This window comes from Orbicella franksi, chromosome 3, assembly GCF_964199315.1.
Source record: "Orbicella franksi chromosome 3, jaOrbFran1.1, whole genome shotgun sequence".
Classification (NCBI taxonomy): Eukaryota; Metazoa; Cnidaria; class Anthozoa; order Scleractinia; family Merulinidae; genus Orbicella; species Orbicella franksi.
The window spans coordinates 8244293-8267106 of record NC_138147.1 but is presented as its reverse complement, the minus strand read 5'-3'; the positions used below and the strand labels follow the sequence as shown (position 1 = coordinate 8267106).

Here is a 22814-nt window from a genome sequence, read left to right as displayed (position 1 = left end):
GGCACTATAATTAAAGTTTGTGGGCCCAGAACCTATGTAGTTAGGACAGGACACAAAACCAGATATATGCACACTGATCACATGATAAGAGCACATGATAATGTACCAGATGATGTCAGTGAGCCAGATGTCGTGGTGCCTGAATCAAGTGGTCAGAAAATAAATGATGATAATGTGAATCCTCTCGATAGTACTTCTGAACCACATGTAGATCTGCCTGAAAACGAGGATACTGTTGTATCTCCTTTAGTTGTAAGTAGTCCACCTACAGTTTTGCGAAGATCTCAAAGGATTAGAAAACCAGTTGTTAAACTTAACCTGTAACTGTAGGTTATCACTATGTCTTGAGTATAAGTGCATCCTGAAAATCTGGGGGAAAGCAGTGTAATATATTCGTAACCGGAAGTTGTGTTAAGCTGTTGTATTACCCAAGATGCTTAGAGAATAAAGTTGTTGTGTTGAGCAAGCCTAGTCAACTTGTGTTGTTATGTCACCGAGCCATACTTTTGCTAGTATGTTTCAGTCCAGAGTAATCCGTCACGGAAACGGAGCTTTTCGAAAACGCTTTTCAAACCGGAGGAATTTGAAAACGCCGGCCTTGAGTTTTCGTGTGGACAGAAAACATTTCAGTAAAACGGACCTTTTCGAACACGATAGGATCAGGAGAGCCACGTGATTTCCCTGGCTGAGATTTCCTCAAACAAAAATATAAACCTACCGGTGATTGTTGCGTTTTTAAATTGCTCCGGTGTAGTGTGGACCGTTGGGCCTAAGCTTCCTAGGTTCCTAATGAAGGCAATAGTCAGACAGCGTTCTTCAATGAGTCCAATGAGAAAAAAATCGGAGGAGGTCCCGCGCAAAGGAGAAATACTCCATAAATAAACACCGTAAACAAAACAAATGATTTAGGAGTGAAACTTCTTAAGGACCTCGATCAAGTTTAATATTTTTTACATGTTACCAGCATTATCACGAAGGCTAACCCGGCGGCTAAATAAAGTTTTACTTTACTTACTTTTATTTACTTTCGGATTTATCAGAAGGAACCTGGAACACATTTAAGAAAAGCTCTTGTTATTCATTAGTAAGAGACCACCTGTGTGGGATTCACATACCCAAAAAGAAAATCATGACATCCAGATGTAAGGTGTACAACGACAAGCCGCCGGTTTCGTTAAACATTTTTATTATTCCCCTATAACACAATCGGGAGCCTGTTCACAGGCTGAGTTAGCAGAGATCTTCTATACGAAGTGAAAAGACGCCTGCGCCACCTTTGCCATGCTCTAATACAGGGGTAATATTTGTGTCAGAGCTTTACACCTGCAAATCCTTTTCTGTGTGGCAACGTTTTTATGTCTGTAAAGGATATAACGTGGCTTTTGAATTCAGTTAGGTCTTTATGACGACCTTGACCTTCATTAAGTGGCGCACAAACGTTTCCCCTCAGTCACGGTAGTCTCTCATTGCTTACACAACTGTCTTCTCGACCGGTATAAAATGACGTCAAACTCTAACGTGTGTTATCGTTTCAGCCCTCTTGGACGAAATTCGTTCAGATCTTTTATATACGATAGCCGGATTCGGATATTCTCTTGGTCTGATGCACTGCGAAAAATGAGCGGTCGGCAAAATGAACAAAAATAACACTGAAGCTCTCAGTCCTTGTGCAAAGTTTAACTATAGCTCGTTCCGAGAGGTGCGTACTGCCTCTAATTTGTATCACAATTGTTTGGAAGGGGGTGAATAGGGGTATGCAAATCCGCCGATCCGTGGCTTTTTTTGGCCAAATTTGTCGATCCGCCGATATGTTTGTTCAAATCCGAAAACACAACCACATCCGGAAACAGAAGCATAAAAGTTCAAAGGCAAACTGGTAAATGTGAATGCCATTGTTAATTTCGCCCAAATAGTAAAGAAGGCAACATGCTTGATGACTATAACACAGTACAATTCCAATAACAGTATCACACTTGAATTTAAATGAGCTTCGTTCGAAAAAAGAAATAATTTGGATGAACTCATTAGCATACCGACCAGGGACGAAGAAAGATCTATGATCCAAATTTCGTTTAGGAACATCCAGACAGGCACAATCCGGAATCTGCGTTAAATTTCACGGCTGATCCACGATCCACTGTGTTTTCAAAATCCGCGAATCCGCTCGATTTACCGCAAAAATCCACTATCCGTGCGCTTTTTAAGGCCAAATCCGTCGATCCGAAAACCTATTAACCTCCCTCTTTGGACCTATAGTACCATGAAGATGCGCGAAGATCAAAGATATCAGAGGTCAAGAAAAACGAAAAAGACCAGAAAATCGTGTCACGTCTGCCACGATTTGATGATCTTTTCTAAGACTCTATTTACTATTTACTTTGAATGAATGCTATCCTTCTAGTTCAAAGAAAGTTCACTTATTACGGAAATCTAATTGGTAAATCACGTATCACGTGCTTGTAAAATAGTAAATCACGCATCACATTATGATGTCCTGTCCCGCGTCACGCTGCTAATTTGATCTCAATATAATCCCACATCACGTTGCTAAGTTTGGGGCGATCACGCGTCACGCAAAAACCCTTTGCCACCCTCTGTAGAGCAACGGATGTAATAACACACAACTGCCTCGAAAAAACATTTTTCGATTTTTGTTTTGTAAAAGCAAGACGATTTTGTTTTTGCTTTCCTCAGTTCATTTCCTCGTTAAACAGACGGCAGACAGACTTGCGGCGGGAATATTCCCGCCATGGTTGGGAACTAAGCATTGCCATTGACGGTTTTAACTGGCACATCGAGCAAAGTACACACCATTCCTTTAACAATAGAGTGGTAGAAAAATTCGCTTTCGAGTTCTGGGCATAGGAAATCGTTTGTTTGTTTCAAATTATAAAGGACTTACTATGGAATAAGCTGCTTTGTTCAAGAAAAAGTATTGCTGTAAAGTAATTGCTGACGTGTTTGTCGTAAGTCTGAGTAATTATAAGAAAACACCTGGACATCTTGTGCGAGATTTATCAAGACTTCTTTACAGAAGCCTCTTCGACTGAAGAGGATATAAGATATAGAATTAATTTTCAAATTTTATTACTTACTTTCAAAGCCCTCTATGGCATGGCACCTAGTTACATCATTGATTTAATTCATATTAAGACTATTACACGCTATTCGCTGCGCTCTACTGAAGGTGTTTTATTAAAGCATCCTTCGGGGAGAATGAAAAAGTCATTTGGTGACAGATCCTTCAGTGTGGCTGCGCCCACTCTGTGGAACGCTCTTCCTGTTAGCCTCCGCATGATCAAATGTATTTCCACTTTTAAGTCAAATCTTAAAACTTATCTTTTTAAATTAAAATTTCTTAAATATGTATATATAAATAAATGATGTAGTGTTTTTTATTATTTTTAAGTTTTATTGTAGATTTTTAATACTTGTATAGTTTTAGGTTATTTATTGTTGTAATGCGCTTTTAATCACCTGGTGTGTTAAAAAGCGCACTATAAATCAATAAATTATTATTATTATTATTATTATTATTATTATTATTATTATTATTATTATTAGAGATTCGCACAGCTATTGATGATATTGAAGCTGGTTTCGTCATTGGCTCCGGGCAACAACAAGTTGCCTAGGGAGGCCAAGAAACACCCCTTGTTTGCTTTTTCTCTTCTTTCTACATCTCCAGCACCTTTCTAAGAATTCTTGCCGACCCCAACAATGCACATCTCTGGATCAGTCCAACAGGAATGCCAACCTCTGTGGCTCTCAGATTGTCCTTCAATCTCAGTGGTATTATTATTATTATTATTATTATTATTATTATTATTATTATTATTATTATTATTATTATTTTTATTATTATTGAACTCAAGTGTGCGTTGCGCAAAGTGCAAACCTTGAGCAGTGGATGAACGGATAACATTTTCATGAAACTCGCTCTGAGGTGAAGTTGTGACAAGGCCATAAATGTACCGAGACGAATTTTCTTCGAATCTTCGTGGTTACATACAGTTTAGTGCATCAGGTTACTTACTTTTGTCAAGAGAAGATCAAGGTAAGCACTTTGTGTTTTTTCTCGTTCTTGTATTTTTCGCTCAGGGTGAAGGACGTCGATCCGGGGTTAAAAGGCTAGTTCTCTTTATGTATTTAAATTTCAGTACTGATGGTTTTTCCTTTCATGAAAGTTCGTTGTGTTTGCAAGGTGAAAGATTTTTTTTTCCAGACAATTGTCTAATATATCTGGTAAACCGTACGGTGACGATGTCAATAAATCTGGTTGTTTGGATGCAGTGGGGTCATACTTCAATGTGTCTGTTTTCTCTGTCAGAATTTCTCTCAAGTTTGACATCGTGTTAACCTTCTTGAATTTTGCGAATTTATACCTGGATCTGCGAGATCTTGGCGAGATTCTTGACAAGTTGAAGGCCGCCGAGATTTTGATATCACGTCGGGTTAGATGTCGGCGGCCAAAAACTCACCAAGAATCTCGGCCAAATCTCGTCTAGATTCCTTGAAATCTCGCCGAATTTTTTAACAGTTCTGATCTTTTAAATAATGGCTATCGTTTCGCCCTCCTAGGCATTTAATTATCCAATTATGCTGTTTGTAACTAATTCTGCGAAACGTCGAAAAAAAAAAAAGGTCAAAATGTCGCCACTTTCCAAATAGCTGATGATGAACGATAGCTCAGCCAATCAAATTGAACGGTTTGTATTAGTGTGCGAGTAGAATTATACTAACACTCGATAGATACATGAAAAATGTTTTCTTTTTCTTAAATGTTAGTTTACCGCCGAATTTATCATCATCTTACACACAAATATACCAGCTGCGCGTACCCGATGAGGACAAGACTACCCGGGCGGGGGTGGCGCGGAAGACTCACATATCATAGTAAAAGGGTGGGCATGCGCACCTGAAATTTGAACTAAATCCCTACACGAGACCAATCTGGGCGTTTCCGAATTTGAATCCCAAAACCTTACCAACGGCGGTCAGACTGAGTCTCACAGAGCCTAGCAGGTGGGATTCTCAACGTGTTTCATTACGATGTTTTCTTTCAAGTCATTTGCTTTGACACTCTAGATGAAAAAAGGTAAAGAAAAGTCTTCCTCAGAACAACAACATTTTTCTTTCTCTCTCTTTTATGTTCAAGTGTTTTTCATCTGTTCCAGATGAATTTATTTAAACTGACGTTTACACTTATTTTACAAAAGAAGTTAATCAATTTCAACACAAGCGCAGCAAATAAAGCATTCGCTTACATGAAAAACAAGAACGAAGGCTTAGCACCGAACATTTAATAAACACTGTTGGAAATTTTAATACCTAGAGCGGTCGGAAAGCTGTCTCTCGCTTGTCACAAGCTTGTCACAAGCTTGTCACAAGCTACTTTTACATGTACTACGATTATCAGTTTAGTAAGGCACGACAAAAGTTTGGTGACGAAGTTTTGGCCCTAAAATTCCGGTGTTGTCACGGGCAACTTACCTCGTTTCCATTGGTAACAATATCAACACCCGTGCGTTGCCTGTCGCCTCGCCTACAATTTCGCGCGCTTCGCTGTCAATGACGTCAAAGGCCAACAAGATGCCACTGGAAACGGAGCCAATTGCCCGTCACAACAACACGATTTTCACGTTAAAACATGGTGTCCATCCTTACTTAAGTGATAATCGTAGTGATGTATCTCGCTGCTTACTTTACTTTTACTCAGCACCCACGCCGTTAAACTTAGGAGTTCGGACATTTGGTTTGATAACTTATCCACTGATTTCTGTTAAGACATTTGTCAAAGTGGTTCCTTAAGCATGTTAAGCTGGTTTCCTAATTTATACCTAGCATAAAATTTTGATGAACTGCTAAATCAGTTTTTGTTGTGTATACACTGCGCAGTTGAAAGAAATGACCAAAATTCGCACTTTTATGTCAGATACATGTACATCGCCTGCTAATACGTTGCATCCGATAATTTAAGGATCCAATAAATTTTTTTAAAAATGTTTATTAAAACCAGCAATTAGAATTTGTTTGCTCTGTAGCAAATTTTATGAGTTTAAACGTCGCTAGCCCTTCAACAAAACTTTTGTTACAAAATATTACAATTACAAAATAGTTGAGGCGAGAAAACTAACCGTTTTAACCACTAGCAAGCTGGTGGATGTTTAGATTGTAGTTACTTGCATTTATAATATTAACTTGTCGCATTTCCATAGCTTTTTCTACCCGATTTCTCCTGTAAAATATTTGTTACTAAGTCTGCGTTTCCAACATATCTTTCGCAGCAAAGCAAACTCTTAAAAGCGCGTCGAAAACTTTGGTTCATCAGGCCGTAGATTAAGGAATTCATAGCACTGTTTAACATGGCCAACCAAGTGGTCAATACGTAAAAAGAGTCATTGAAATTACACCTCGGGTCCAGAAGGCAAAATACACCGATCGAATGGGGAAACCAACTAATGAAAAAGGTTCCGACCACAAGGGCTATCATGACCGTAGCCTTGTGTTCCTTCGCTGTCTTTTTGGCGCTATTTAGACCGTTTTTTGCTGACCTTTTTGAACCGGACTCCGCTGTTGTAATCTCCCCAACCTTAATGACCTCGATTCGTCTTCGTTGCTTTATGGCTGTTTGTAGAATAACACAATACAAAAAAACTGTCACAAGAAAAGGCACATACAGAAACACAATCGCGAAGACCAGTGTGTAAGCGATATTACGACCCCAGTCCACTGTGCAGATCGACTCGAATTTTAAGAAGGTGAATTTGGCGAATATGAACGTAGAAGAAGCGCACAGAGCCGCTTGCAGCCAAATGTAACCAATGACAAATTTCACACGTTTTGGCGTGATCAGAGTTTCGTATTTCAGCGGATACACAATCGCTATAAATCTCTCCAAACTTACAAAGGTCAGAGTCATGATAGAAGCCTCGCAGAATACAGAGTTTAAAACACCCACGATTTGGCACATGGCTTTTCCAAAGATCCACTCGTATTTTATGGAGGAAACCAACGTGAACGGCATGGCGAAGACGGCGAGAAACAAATCTGCGATGGCCAGGTTCAGCACAAATGCGTTCGTTTTAGTATGAAGACAGGTGAAACGGTACAGAGAAGCCAGAATTAATGTGTTCCCGATCACGGCTGCGAATATTATCATGCCCAAAGCAGAAGCTTCAAAACATATTGTTAATAAAGAACGCGGGTCTCCTTCTGTTGCCATTGTTGAATTTTTTCCCTGCGAGATGTTCATTTTTTTTCTTTTTCTTGCGTAACCGAGGTCAAAAATTCAAGTATTTCCAATCTCACTGGTAAATAAGTTCAGGTTACGGGACAAATATGGTAAGAAAAGGCTATTGCATTACGCCAGAGCGATCAACCCGTTTGCTTTCTCGTGTTTCGTAAGATGTGAATATGTTAAACGTAATAGTAAATTAATATTTAATTTTGGGGACTTCAATAAATTGAAGCCCGGACGGAAATCAGACGTGTTCTGAATAAAATGAATCAATTTTTGCCAAGATACATTTTATTTTTTTGTTTTTCGCCGCACTTCTTTTGCCCAGTAAAATTACTTGTCGAAAAACACTGATCATGTTTTCAGGCCGTTGCACTCTCTTGACAAAGAACCTTATTGAGATGAATATCTGACATCGTTAGTCCCGAAGTGTTAAATCATGCTTAAATAGAGGAAATTTTGACCCATGGTGTAATTGCATACAATTATGTTGTTTTCAACGAATAACCGTTTCTTTTTCGTTGAGTTTTGTAACAGCCTTACGTGAACAATTATTTACTTTTCTCCATGGCAGGAAAAAATGAAGTCCTCTCGCAATGCTAAATTCCGCTTCTGAAATTAATTATCCGTTCTTAAATCGCTCTATTTGCTCTCAATAATACAGTCAGCTATAGCCCTCTTTGGCAAATGCAACATATAAAATTTGAATAATCTCGAAATTATCTTTCGTAACTTAACGGAAGGTCTAAAATCTCAGTTCAGTATTAAACTAGCCGAGCTTTGACGCGCGATGTTCGAACGCCGCCCTCAGTTTTGTAACCGTTTAAATCGTATGGAATTCTCGCTGGAAGATGTTAATGAATTTTAATATCCCTTTCTTAGAAACGACAGTTCTGTTTTGAAAACCACTATGAAATAAGACTACTGCTGCAGTTAGCCTGGAAAACAGGGCTTTATTGATGGCCAAAATTTTGTTTTGATGCCAAAGTTTAAACGCAACTGAGCAAATTTTTCCTCTTTTCAGACTCTTAAAATTTGAATTCACGTCGTTGGCAGAAATTGCTTTGCTGTGTAAATAAGGCATTGAGATCGAAAATTTTGTTTGGCAAAGATTGCCCAACGTTTTTGATCAAACATACTCATTTAATTTCGATGTTTGGCAAATCAATATTATTGCTTTTACAGAAAAGAAAAAAAATCGCTCTACAAAGCCAGGCGATACTGTAGCGGTCGAAAAAGATTTGCTATGAATTCGTCAAAGCAGCTTTTTTGTCTAGCTTTAAGGAAGTAATCAATTACCTTCGCAAAAATGATACAAATAATATTTAGCAGTGGCTTGCAGCTGGTTATACACCTCTTGTCAAAAATTTGCATTTTGACTTTCGCGGGCGTCGTATTTTGAATCAATCACAAAGCCTTATACACAACCAATGCATTCCAAGGTAATACAAGAACAAATGTGAAATTTTGCTAGCTGCGTTGTGCGAATTGGCAAGAGAGAGAGAGAGAGAGAGAGAGAGAGAGAGAGAGAGAGAGAGCTGACTGTACATATGTATTTCACGGGGTTTTGTCAGTATTTCACAAGTCCCGCATGCGCAAAAGCATGGAGAAAAAACAACAAATGAGTAAAGTAGTAATTGCCTGTGCAATCAAATAAATGATTAATCTTGTGTATCATTTCTCTACATTTTTGTTATTTTAGCTCTGCAGTGGCATACATGTAATAGGCTTCTTCTGTTCTCTTTCACATATATGGTCAAAAGAGGTGGTCATAATGGAATAACGCAAATAAATATATGGCTCCTGATGCTATATGGTAACGGCCTTTTTCACGGTAAGCCTTTCTCATTTGCATTGTAACGTAATCCAACGTGGATGCGAGGCAATTTCGGGCTGAAACTACAAAATAGCGCGAAATTGCTTCACGTACATGCTGGATTAAATTGTAATACAGATGAGAAAACAAGTTAACCGTGAAAAGCTAACGGCCTCTGTTTCAAAACGAGTCTTCGTGCAAAACCATTTATATGAAAATGTGTTCCGCCTACAGGTTCATTTTCAGGCAAATCAAACTCATTTTCGTAAGAAAGATTTTGCATGCACGAAGACTCGTTTTGAAACAGAGGCACAAGGTAACTCGGAAATAACCTATTGTGGTATTTAAACCCCCATTAGTATCGAGTCTAAGAACTGAAACAGGTTCTTATTAGATAAACCAAGTCGCAGTTTGCTGAACATAAAAATCGTGAACTAAATCAAGGGGCCTAGAGCTGGGTTTGTACTGTATGTCTCTCTTTTGGATCCTAACTATGTGTTTCTCATAAATAAGGAAGGACCACCCTCATTTCAAAATCTTGTAATCTAAATCTTAACCGTGCGAGAAACTCCCCAGGTGGAATTTATGGGCACAGGGACAGGGTTAGCAGTTACTTAGTAGCACATATAGTGGTGACTTCTACATCTGCGGTCATTTATGTCTAGTCTGGGGCCCGTATAAAGGAGGCTTTTAAGCATTCTCAATATACGGGGGTAGATGGTTCCACTTTAGGATGGAAGGTGGGAAGAAACATGAACTATAAAAGTTCTTGAGTGTCTGGACGTTGTTAGTGTGGTACTGCCCTGTAAATTGTCAGGTGACCGTATTGGACATGCAGTAAGTACCTTATCCACTTAATGATATTTGAATCCATCTGAGAGCTTAAATATCGAAAATTCTCACTTAAATAATGAACCTTGTAATCTAGCAGTTCTTCTTTTTTTTTTTTTTATGAGTGGATGTTAACTGTACTCCAAGTCACTTTGTAATAGAATAAAAACCGGAGAATAACGCCCATCTGGTTAGCCATGTTAGCTTGTGGGCACTGTAAGGGTCCCTTGCAGTGAATCTCGACCCGTATGTCTGCATTTCATAATTTTATCTGAGAACGAAAAACAAATTTAAAGTAGCTTCAGCATTTGTTTATTTTACATATCAAAGTTGACAAAAAAAATATGATAAGCATCCCACCCCGCCAACAGCAGTTTAGAGGCCGGTGTAATATGTTCATTTTGCAAAGCATGATTTTCCCACACTTTATGAATAATGTGACTGAATATAGTTGATTTGCTCCAAGGGGTTCAATCCCATCACTCCACGCGCACCCACCAAAATTATTTAATTACAGCTAAGAATTTATGACCAATAAAAGGGAAATATTTACATGATTAGAAAATTAAGGCGGCGTTTGTGTATTTAATTAAGTTTTACAATGAAGCGCTCTTTTTAGAACTATGTTATCATTAAAAACAGAACCTAAAAAGTGATCCGATTTTCCCACAACCAAGGTAACACCAAAGGCAATTATTCCAGCAACTGAAAGAACAGCATGAGGATTTGAAACGTGCGACATTGAATTTCTGTACCTGTACCTGTTTTCTGTTCATTTGGACTGGAAAGAGTCTTTTTTCGACTTAGACTTCATTTATGATTCACCGACTAAGCTTTCGTAGAATTCGAGGTAAGAAGGATAATGCAATGGAGTTTGATTGAACCACCCCACCATTTGCCCATTGCTCTTCTTTTTAAAAACTAATTTATAAAGCTTAAGATGTTGCACGTTTCAAATGCCATCATGAGTTTGTGGAGATTTCCAGCCATGCTATTTTTATATCAGTACAGCAATGGATAACATTGAAAATGCTAAACTTTTAGCTGATCCTGGAGGAAAATATCAACTGATGAAGCACTTAGTTCTCATAGTAAGGCCTGGCTCCCACTAGCGACATAAAGGGCATAATGACTTCACGACAGATTCGCTTATGTCGACAATGTGAACATCGACATAAGGACGAAAGGAAAAGATCTTCCTTATGTCGTTATGTTTATGCTGTTATGTTGCTATTATGTCATTACGCCAGGATGTTTACACTGCAAACATAACATCCTTCTTATATCACTATGCATGTTATGTCACTATGTCGTTATGTTGCTAGTGTAAACTAGGCTTAAGACTTAGATTATTTAGAATATGAATTTCAAATGCTATAAAACAGCATATTTGCATAACGCGATAATCTGCCATATACAGCCATACCTTAACAGAGCAATCTGCAAAACTGCAACCATTTATATATTGAATACACTTCTAGATTAGTTCCACAACCCCAGTAGACAAATGTTGTGCAAAATCCTTATTTACTTATCCATTTTTAGAATTTAACTGTTATTTTATTGTCTTTTAGTTAATTCGCCGATGAAATCAACTTACCAATGTGGGAATAAATCTTTTCCTATCCCAGTCGCTACCAAGGTTCCACAGATAAAAAAATTTCTTTAGCAACAAAACTAGCTCTCTTTTGCTTATATATTCTTATTTCTTGCATTGCCTTTCATAAGCTGACTGAATTTATATTTAATTTGGTAACATGAACACATTTGCTTATAATCCAAAATAAAGATTAAATAAAACAACGCGTGGAAAATGCTATGATTAAGAAACAGTTAGTAGGTTAAGACAGACAGTATAAGAAACATTTCAGTTAGAGGGTTTTCCGCCAGTGTGGAGAGAAGCTTTGTGTTTACCAAAGCTTTGTGTTTGCTGCGTTTTCTCATGACAATTGATCTTAAAAAAACGTCAACTTTGGGCGTTAACCAATCAGACAAAACATACCATTTCTGTGATCAACACGGAGAGACTCTTAAACCAGTCGCTGTTTTCCCGCGCTAGCCACTTGTCGCATGCTTTGTCTGATTGGTTGATTAAATTATTTACGTTTCTTCTGACTGACCAGACGATTTGTCCGTCTGAAAACATTCTTGGTGGACAGTTGCCAATAAAGTAAGCATAGGACTCAAACGAATACCCAACGGTAACTCGTGGACTGACCACAAATGCGTTTACAGCGTAAAATAGCATTTGAAGCTGCCACAGGGCATTTCAAACTTACCAAAGAAAGGTAAGTTGGTAAAAATTTATTTTCCACGTTTCATTTTCAGTACATTGCCGCTGATGACCATATCATTTGAGTAATCATGTGTGGTTCTAAACCAATTATTGAAAAACTTGAGTAAATTCTTTCTCATTCAGGGATTATTAAATTTGAAAGTTTATTAGCACTTGATCAGTGCTTTTCGGTGTAATTTTCTCCCAGAAAATTTAACATATTACATGAAAATTAAATTAAGCAACTAGTATTACTGGATCACTCGTTCTTGAACATATCACTCAGCAGTCTCTCTATAGGAACAGTTCCAATCGTTTTCTTGAAGAAAAGGTCCTCGATTTCCTTGGCACTGATTCGTCTCAAGGCTGGTAGGAGAAGCAGAAGGCGGCCAAACCGAGCCAGTTGAGCGGGACACTGGGCACGAACATATTCACCAAGCATGAGCTGAGCCTGGTCCTGAGTGGACTCGACTTGTTCTGGATCCTTGAGCCCGCAAGCAGCTGAAAATCAAACAGTTATCGATTTAAACTAGCTGGCTAGACAGCAGCCCGCTTCCTAGGAATCATTTTAGATTTGTATAAAATAAAATAAGATAAATAAATCACATTATTTTTATTATTAAAAATCCCAAATGGTTGGAGGGTGACCAGTTGCCTATAAACAAGAGTGGTGGACTGAGGGGTTGACGTCGGGACTACCGAGCACAAATCCATCCAGCGGCAGGGAGGAGGATTTGAACTCGGGACCTGCAACGTCCTGACCACCAGGCCGCCTCCCTGAGGCGTGAAGCATGAGTTAAAGTACCAGGAATGCGACTGACATCAGAATCCGAGCCCTTTGACAAATTAAGCCCGAGATTGATGAGAAGACAATTCCTCCCAGATACTGAAAGATTAAGGCAAAGCACTAGCATAGCTTAAGGGAGGCGCGGTGGCCTCATGGTTAGTGCGCTCGTCTCCGGATCGAGCGGTCCGGGTTCGAGCCCTGGCCGGGGACATTGTGTTGTGTTCCTGGGCAAGTCACTTTACTCTCACAGTGCCTCTCTCCATCCAGGTGTATAAATAGGTACCGGCGAACTTAATGCTGGGGGTAACACTGCGATGGACTAGCATCCCATCCAGGGGGGAGTAGAAATACTCCTAGTGGCGTCATGCTACAGAAACCGGGATAAGCTCCGGCCTGATGGGCCACTGGACTCGTATGCAGACTTTACCTTTACTAGCATAGCCTAAGTATTTACCAAAAGTTGGATCCTATAAGAGGAGAACAGTTCAGTTCAGTTGTCTAAAAAACGATAGAATAGCGAGTGACTATTTATTCTGAAAGTTCCTATGATCATTTATCAGAATTTTGATGAATAAATTTCAAAACAGTTATCGGAAAAAAGAACTTGCTACTTACTTGGCTTGAACAGCACAATGGCCTTCAGACATGCGTACTCTGTCGAGTCAACATTAGCGGCTTTAAATTTGTTGACCGTTTCTTGAAGCAGACGCACTGTTGCCATGACGTCAACGATTGTCTCGGGTGGTGTGGTGTCCACGTGCAATCCTGCCGCTGACAAAATTGGCGCGATTTCCAGGGGCATGGACCACTGACTCGCGCCTAACAGAAACAGCTCCCGCCAGCCCTCCTCGAGCAGAATAACCTGGTGGAAAAAACATGATTTTATTGGAATTTAATGGATATCATTTGTAACAATATATATCTAAAAAAGTGGGAAAAAAGAAAAGAAAAGAGAATCATTCTCAAAAGGGAAAGCACGAAGGGACGAGAGTACCCATGCAAGGCGCTCTCAGAATGTTAGATATAATGTATAATAAGATGAGCTATTTACAAGGCATATAAAAAACAATAACAAAAATAAAAAGAGCTTTTTACAAGAATATTAAAGCTATAACAAAAATATAAAATACTGACACTAAACAGAAAGAATAAGAAAAAAAGGAAAATTAGTTTCTGTGACAGGAACAGTCCCTAACTGATGACCAGGTACAGGGATAGTCTATACTCTAAGTTTCAATGAGTGTCTTTCGTTTGCACGTGTGTTGCACCTCTTCTCGCAAAAGCATGATTTACTCGTCAACGAGGAATAAACAGTTCGCGATAAGTAAACTGCTTTAGAGGCTTCACACTAGAAAAGCGACCTGCGCTTATCTGTCCTGACCCCACACACACACAATCAAACAAATTCACCGAGCTTTTAAACCAAAAGAGTGTCAATCTTGGGCAAGACCACTATAAATTTACAATATTCAGAGAAGACGCTTCGTCAGCCTTAGCTGGTTTTCATGCTGGTCCTAGATCTATCCTGGTCGAACTGGAATTTGAAGATGTTGGTTTTTGTGGGAGGAAGAAAACCGGAGAACCTGAGAAAAACCCTCGGAGCAGGGCGAGAACCATTAACAAACTCAACCCACGCTTGACACCGGGCCGGGATCAAATTCGGGCCACATCAGTGGGAGGCGAGCGCTCTCACCACTGCGCCATCCGTGCTCCCCAAATCCCCTATCCTTATTCTATCATCTTTTCGTTTCTTAATTTTCTTTACAGGAAATATTGGTCGACGAAAAAACAAAACAAAAATTCCTCTTGTAGTAAGAAATCACGACAATAAGCCCACGAAAACAGTGTTTGAAATATAAGATCGGTATTTTAAAGTATACAGCGCCTTTACCTGATCTCTGAAAGGCAAACTCATAAACGAAGGAATATTCCTGGCCCACTTGACAGACATGAACAGCAGCTTGGCAGCCGCTTCGCACACAGCCTCCGGATTGGAATAATACATAGACACTGAAATATCAGACTGAAATCTGATTGGCTTAAATTCCAAGCCCAGGTCAAAATCATTGGCTGGCATCTGGCAGCCTTCCATGCAGGTCTCCGCTGCTAGCAAGGTGTTGATGAAACCGCTTGCGTTGTGCTGCACGTGCGCTGCAGTGGTAACAATCTCCATTCTGTCTTGGGCTTCTTTGAGCATCTTTTGCTTGCGTAAAGTGGAGCTTCTAGGCCCACGTTCGTGCTGGACAGCTGCAGAAATTTAATAGACTTGTTAACTCCAAGCGTCAGATCCTGTATGTAAGAACTTGTTCGTCCCCGAGACAATACCTCCCAACTCAAATACATTTTTTCCGATTGGAGGAGAACGTGTCACGTGTCGTGGGTCAAAACTCACTATCTCCCTCGGGCGAACAAAACTGGAAACGACAGCTTGAACTTTCGACTCGCACGTGATCAGGTCGTGTACAAATTTGTCGGCCAGCCGGCGTCAAGCAAACAATTTTTTCGCAGTTTTCACTATTTTTGAGCTGGGAGGTATAACAAAACACTTAATGATTGGTCCGACGGAAATAAGGGTATTTTTTTTCCCCTCCACCCTCAATGTTGAACATTGAGGATCTTGCAGAAACATAATTGCCCCTTGGAGCCAGTCATTAAGGGTTTATTCTTCGCAGAGGTACTTAGAACGAAACTTATAACTTTTCGGGTTTCATTTTTTAAGTTGATTCTGTCAAATGAACCTGTCAGAAAGTGATAGAAAACCTGTCTATTCTCAAGTTCCTCATAAATGCAAAATTACTCACTTTCCCACAGAGACGTCAAGTGACAGATGGCAAACGCGAGAAATTTGCAATTCCGCGTGGGCAGGAGAGGATAAAAAAGAAAATAATTCGTTTGAGTCTTTGATGATTTACAAACTTCACTAAAAAACATTGCCGCCTGCCACAAACATTAAACACGATACGAAAACTTTAATCTTTGCTGTCATCTTTGTAAATGTGATCATCCTTTTACAATTTGAAGAGAACCAATTTGAACTTAGTTGACAAATATTAAGTTATCAATCAGCCACACGTTTTAAAAGTTTATGTAGTAAAATTTTAAGCCGCATGTCCACCAACACTAAATACCTTGGTTTAAAGGACAGTCTTACTTCGTCTTTAATTTCAAAGAGAAGGGAGGGATTAACCGTTATGTTTAGAGTGTGCTATAACATCGTTTAACAATGATATGGACTTAATATTAATGAATTACTGAGCAATTTGGAGTATCTGTCGCATGACGTTTTATACATAATGAAATTGGCTTCTTTTCAGCTAATCTTATTGTTCAAGTCATCATGTCTAAAAATCTAGTTCCATAACGTCTTTTCATATTACAAAATGGCAAAAAATCCTAGGAAAATATGATCTAATTACTTTTCTTGGCTGGCTGGCTGGCTGGCTGTACTCAGTTGAGGCGTAATTCAATTCATTTTTCCCTGATTAAATTTCATGTTGTTTTTAATTCATCTGAAAAAGAAACGAGTCGTAAACCAATCCAAGTGGTTATGTCTCGGTTTCAACCGATAACAAAGTACTCGAATGATCAAAACAACGATGTAATTGCTTTAGAAATAATCGTGTTTTAAAATGAGGAAGCGTGCCTCTGACAAAACCATATGATCAAGGTCATTTTGGGATAAAACCGAAATTAAAAACACCCAAAGAAAAATCACAATGCCTTATTCAGATACAAATGAGTTTTACACGAGCCAAACCCCGCGTGTGTTCAGTCTATGTTATAAAACATTTTTTATCACACCTTTTGATCTTCCACGTGCCCAAGAAATTATCATTAAAAATTCATCTTCTGTCAATTAGGAAGGTCATATCACCACGATAAATCAAATCATAGCCTATAATCTGGAAGAATGATGGAAAAATGCAAGAAAATTACGCTCAATTAAGTACAGATTTTTTTTAATTCCAAAACTGATATTAATAAAATTATACCCGATAAAAGCGTGTTCCCGTAAACTTTCAAAACTTATGTCACCAATTATTATAATTGGAATCTTAGTAAGTTCAGTGTAATAAAATGAAATATTTTTCTTTGCCATACAACTGCGTTCCGAAATTAAAATATGAACTTAAATTAAACAAAAATTATTTGGGATGTTTTGGGAATCCTCTCTTTTTGGTGAAACTGTTTAGCCGGCGGTTCTGAGTTAAATAGAAAGCAGGGATGTTTGTGTTTCTGTGGTCTTGTGGCTTTCTAGCTCGGAGGGTTTTTGACAAAATGATATTTTACTTCACTAAATGATGCCCGCTCTGTTTTCAAGAACCTTCTATTCAAAGGTTGAGTGCAGGTGCTGTGCAAGTTGTTTTGCGTTGAAAGATAGTTTGATCTTCAGCTTGTGAGAACTCACTGCTGTGAGAAATATTCAAACAGTATGAAATATTAATGCGATGTTGACTCCCTGCTGGGAAATCTTCGAAAACTGTTACTTAAATTATCACCTCCGCAATGTGATAATCACGGGTTTGATACCAGTTTTCTGAAGGCAGATTTTTGATAATTGAACTTCAGAATGCATTTAAAGAGGTGTTAGTATCAAGAGGCTAAAACGGCCGAAGAATCTTGCTATCTACATTTCACGTGTATCGATTTAGACTACGAAAAATGTTTACATTCAGGAATGTATAGAATAAAAACTGCTGATGTGGCGCTATTTTGCCGCATGCTAGGGATTTTGAAGATGATCGAAACTGAATCTTTGATATATAGAATCGAATTTAACAGCAAAAATCAAGGGAAAAGTTGATAAAGCAGTCACATAAAAAGAACTTAAGTTTTTTCGCGCCAAACACTGACGAAATTAACAGAAAAAAAGCTAATTCAAAATAAAATCTCAACTCAAGGGAAGTGCTAGCTGAAAGAAAACAATTCGGACTAGGAAACGCCCGTTTACATTGCTACTGGCACTTATCTCGCTGATAATTATTTGTGATAAATCTAGTTCATTGATCGCGCACCATTGATTTGAAGATAACTTGGCCGAAAATTTCCATTTGATTAAATATTTAGGAACGGTTGGCTTCCAAATGTGTTCCGTTTTGTGCAAGAGAGGGTGTCTGGTTTCAGTGAATGTCTGGCGAAAAGTTTATGCCTTGACTAATTCATTGGTGTGTTTGTGGAGATGGCCGGCAAATTCTCAAATCCTGGAAAAACTTTGCTGTCTAGCTTTTACTAAGCGTGACAATTAAATTTGTTGCTTATTATTTAAGTAATAATAAAATTTGCTTGCTTCAAGTCGAACGTCGTTAGCTCATCAGTGCTACAGACTGAAACTCCAGTTTCCTTTCAGCAACTAATAAATGCAGTTTCCTCGATTTATGCTTAACTATTACTTTCTAATACAAGCGTCGACCTTTATCGCTTAAATTCTGAACATTTATTAAATTCAGATTACTAAAAAATTTATCCAATCGGTTTAAAGCTATAACACAGGACACTTTGAACTAATTTTATTCGAAAACAGTATCATAACAATACTTTTATCGACAGGAAAATTTGTTATATCGAAAGCGGTTAGCCAAATTTTATAGGTATCTTCTCTGGTTCTTTCGTTTCATTGCTTCTTAACTTTTTGATCTGTTTTGTAAGCCACAAACCTAAACCTTCATCCATTAAGAGACGGCTCACTCAAGTTAAGTCGCCATGCGACCTTCTCTGGTGTCTATGTTTGTTTTGTGTACCTCTGTGTATCTACATGTCGTGTTGTGAATTATCTCCCTTTTGAGCAAGGAATTTCTTCAGGCCGTCGCGGTGGGAGACTTCCCCATGAAACTTAGACACAGAAACAAAGAAAAACTCATTAAAAATTAAACTATAATATACTTCTGTAGCTGATGTATCATGATTTGCCGGGTAGTAGAAATTCACATGTCGTCATTTTTTCCTCGTAAAAAATTGTTGCCGCAATAGTGATCCAGGGCGTCTTGCAAGGTACAAGTTCACTTCAGTGCAAAGAATTAAGTGTTTGCCATGAACGTGATTTAATTATAGGAGCTTGACTCTTGGAAAATCATTTACCTATCGAACCGTTGGGACGAAGCACGAATTAGGGCGGATAAAAAACTTCCATCGTGCTGAGTAATATCTTTTCTCATTAAAGGGTTTAAAAACAATCTTTTCCCGACGATTTTGTTTGGTTCGTTTCGTTTTTGAGGACGTGAAATGCGAAAGAAAAACTTATCTCCTATGGAGTCAATATCTTTAAATAACAAAGTTTAGACGTTCGTGATGCGATAAATCTTTATTTTAGGGAGAGATTGTTTTCGGGTAATAAGTAAGCCAGTTGAAATCGTAAATCCGTTTTTATGGTTTACTTCACCGAAAACGTTTATTTATTATTATTGTTTTTTTTTTTCGATACTTATATTTGTTTGTTTCTTTTTTTTTTAATTTTCATATTTGTAGCTCGGAGAGTATTTTACTATATGAGATAAGAAAGAAAACGAAGTAGGAAATAGTCACGAAAAATGTTACAATGTTACAACGTTTCTCCGGAATTAGAGGTTAAAAAAATTGAAAATAAGATAATAAAAGCACACGACAGACCCTGCATCCCGCTCTCTAAACAAGTCCAGTTAGTTCCTGCACGAAATCTTTGCAATCGAACTTTAACTTAACGTAACGTTATTCAACAAAATGCAAAAGACCTTAACTGAACCTGATTACAGTGAGCAATGTGTTTTAATACGTTTTAATCAACAGCAAACAGATCTTAATGCTTAGTTTAACCAATTCTTATATTACTGACAAGCATTCATGCACTTTCTACAAAAATAATATTCATTGCACCTTCAGAATTGTTCTTATTTAACCTCGCTAAGCACAGAAATATTTTCGACGTATAAATCCTTATATCAAACCACGTTCATGTTAAATTAAAATAAAATGAAATGTCCTTGGCCATGTAAATTTTGAAAACATTGCACTAATGGGTTTCTTTTTGGAGGGTCGCGCGACATTCTCAATTCCGTTTTTTTGTCTCTACGCGTTTTTGAATTAAACATGAATTTTCAGAATTGTACCAATATCTCACAATTTTGAATGATTGGAAATACCTTGAGTACTTAATCCACTCAAGGTGAACCATTTTAATACAGGTGGATTTTAATTTTTTTTTTTTTTTTTTTTTTTTTTTCTGATTGCATTTATAAAAGCAATAAAGAATCCGCCCAGAAGCTTTCGTTTCATCTTCGCGCTTTTGTTGCTGAAAAAAGTTCAGAAGTTGAAAGCCGAGTGATTTCCTGTGGCTTTCTGGCCTTAATTACACGTTCTTTTACGATTTTGCCAGCTAATGAACTTATTGAAACTCGTTGCTCTGGGCTTCCTGCGTGAAGGAAATTCTCCATACCTGGTTTTCAAAGAGTGTAAAGAAATTCAAATTTAATTTTATCCGGTGTCAAATTTTGGCAGCATTTTCAGCATCGAAGAAAAAGAGAGAATTAGAAGCGAATCCGGGAAGACAGAACTGGTATACATTTTTGAAATCATGAAAGGATTAACTCAAATCCCATTTGAACAAACGAACCGGCTGCACTTGAAAATTTAACTGATTATGTGTGAGAAATAAATGCAGTTTAATTCAGTCCCAAACATTTTATAATTAGACGCTGCTGTTAATTTCTTTCCAGTTTGTTTGTGAAAATATCTTAAACATGTTTGATTAAGGAACCTACCCGAGGCTTTCTCGAGATCCACTGAGGCATTTGAACACATTGAACTTTCGAAATGTAAAACCTTGAAAGAAACCTATTCCGATATAAAATGTCAATCTGCGACAGCGTCCACCTGATTGCCTACTCAAAAAATGAAGTTAAAACGCGATTTTATTGATAGTAAAAAGCTTTTCGACAGCTAAAAAGAAGACGATGTGATAGATATTAGTTTTTGAAAGAGACCCGACGTGAAAATGACTTTTAAATGACTTCTACTTCAGCACCACAACTGCGCGAAGGAGTTAAAAGTTTGCTTCGAAAATCAATCACTTGTTCTTTATGTTGAATACAGAAAAAGTCCTTTTAACGTAATTTTGTTATAATGCTTCGTTTTGCCGTCCGCTCACAGACAAAGAAATCAACCATTACGAAGTAATGTTTTAGCGAAAATTGATTTTATCTGGAAGCAAGCGAGCACAAAAGAGAACCGCAGACAAACACTTTGGCTACTGAATCAGCCACTGAATTTTCTTTTCCGAATTTTTTTTTTTTTCTTAAATTAAATGAAACTGAGGAAAGGTTTACACAAACCTATCTATAAACTTCAGGTTTAACACCATTTTTCAGTTGAGTAAATGAATAAAATTACCATCTAATCTTTGAAAATCGAAGTGATTCGAGGTTGGTTACTTCAAGAAGGATTGTAAGATGGCTAAGACTTCCATTCTTTTCGAACACGAAAGTCAAACGGATTTAAATAACGTGTCCTTGAAGAATCCGATTAACGATTAAACGGTCGACTTTGGTTGCTTTAGAGGGTGTTAATAAGAGAAATGTAAATACGCGAATTAAAGAACCTTGTTGATTTAGAAAATTCGCAGTTCTATAGAGTCGTGTTGACGTTATCAATAAATAAAGCTAACAGTTCATAATATCTCGAGAGGAAAGCTCAAAATCAATTCCATACGAAAAACTATTTGTTTTTCCAAGTCTTAAAATAATTCCCCCACCCAACACCCAAAGCAATTAAGCAGAAAGTATTGATCTGCCTACCATCTTTGTTCATTGTGACCTCGAAGCATTTTTTCAAGCGGCACGATCGACATTGGTTCCTATGGATTTTATCCACTGGACAGTTACCCTTGCCATTTGTTGCCCTGCAAGTATAGGAACGGTTTCTCCGAATGCTTCTCTTGAAAAAACCACTGCAGCCATCGCAGGCGTAGATTCCATAGTGTTTACCCGACGATCGATCGCCGCATACCTTGCAGGGAATATCCAGAAGGCGCCCTTTGAAGACAAAATTCAAAAATGAGTTCGGTGGAAGGTTAGGGGAGTAACTGAAAAACAGACATAGGACCCAAGGTCCCGAATCGACAACTTTTATCATTTAAAAGGAGCGGAAAAGATATCTATACCGTTTGGTTTCGATTTGTCGCATTTGTCAATGTCCATTTCGTCTAGATGAGGATCAGCGTTCATTGCGAAAGAATATACTGTGTTGTCCTTCGTGCACATCCGATTCGTTTGCCTAATAGACGACGTTTTAGAAGAATCGTGCACCTTTCTGCGAGAGGCCAGATTAATAGCAAATGTCAGTAAGCCTTAGTTATAACTCACCGGTGATTGGTCGAGAGAGGCCCATTACTGTTTCATTTTATATTACTCGCGAAACAACAGATAGCTTGTTGATAGCATCTGATTCGTTGAGATACTTATAAGCATTGTTTAGTGGCGATTACTCAGATGTGCGAACAAATCAAGTCCACACAGAGGCACCACTTATTTTGCACAAACTACATAATTTCTTCTGTACTGTAGACGCGATCTCCGAGGCATATTCTGTGCTTCTCGCCTTACGTTCGACGCCGGAATATAAGGACATGCCGTACACACTTAACTTTGAGGTGACTTTCAAAACACTGTTTGAGACGTTGATAAAATATTTAGCAAACGAATACAATCTGAATTATTTAAAAATATATATTACACCCAGAAATATCAGGGTTTTTTTAATCATTTAAAGGTATTAAATCAGAGATAACAACCAGACGGGCAGGAATTTCTTTTTTTTCCCGCCAAGTTACTTTTTCGGGGCTGTGATGAACGACAAGTTGTTGACTCTTGGAAGACGCGGTGCTAAAAAGCAGGCCAGA

The 22814-nt window shown here is 38.2% G+C and overlaps 2 protein-coding genes across 2 annotated transcripts; both read right to left on the bottom strand.

Annotated features, from left to right (window-relative positions):
- Positions 1–6171: 6171 nt before the first annotated feature.
- Positions 6172–7358, bottom strand: LOC145482999 (G protein-coupled receptor 161-like). Its single transcript, XM_081461623.1, has one exon. It carries the CDS (start codon positions 7253–7255, stop codon positions 6197–6199), a length of 1059 nt encoding a protein of 352 aa, XP_081317749.1. The 5' UTR covers positions 7256–7358; the 3' UTR covers positions 6172–6196.
- Positions 7359–12421: 5063 nt separating this feature from the next.
- LOC145481060 (nuclear receptor subfamily 2 group E member 1-like) lies at positions 12422–22517 on the bottom strand. Its single transcript, XM_081459449.1, has 5 exons — positions 22077–22517; positions 21712–21948; positions 14841–15196; positions 13565–13811; positions 12422–12663 (listed from the first exon to the last, which is right to left on the bottom strand). Exons 1-5 carry the CDS (start codon positions 22174–22176, stop codon positions 12422–12424), a joined length of 1182 nt encoding a protein of 393 aa, XP_081315575.1. The 5' UTR covers positions 22177–22517.
- Between the last annotated feature and the right edge of the window lie 297 nt (positions 22518–22814).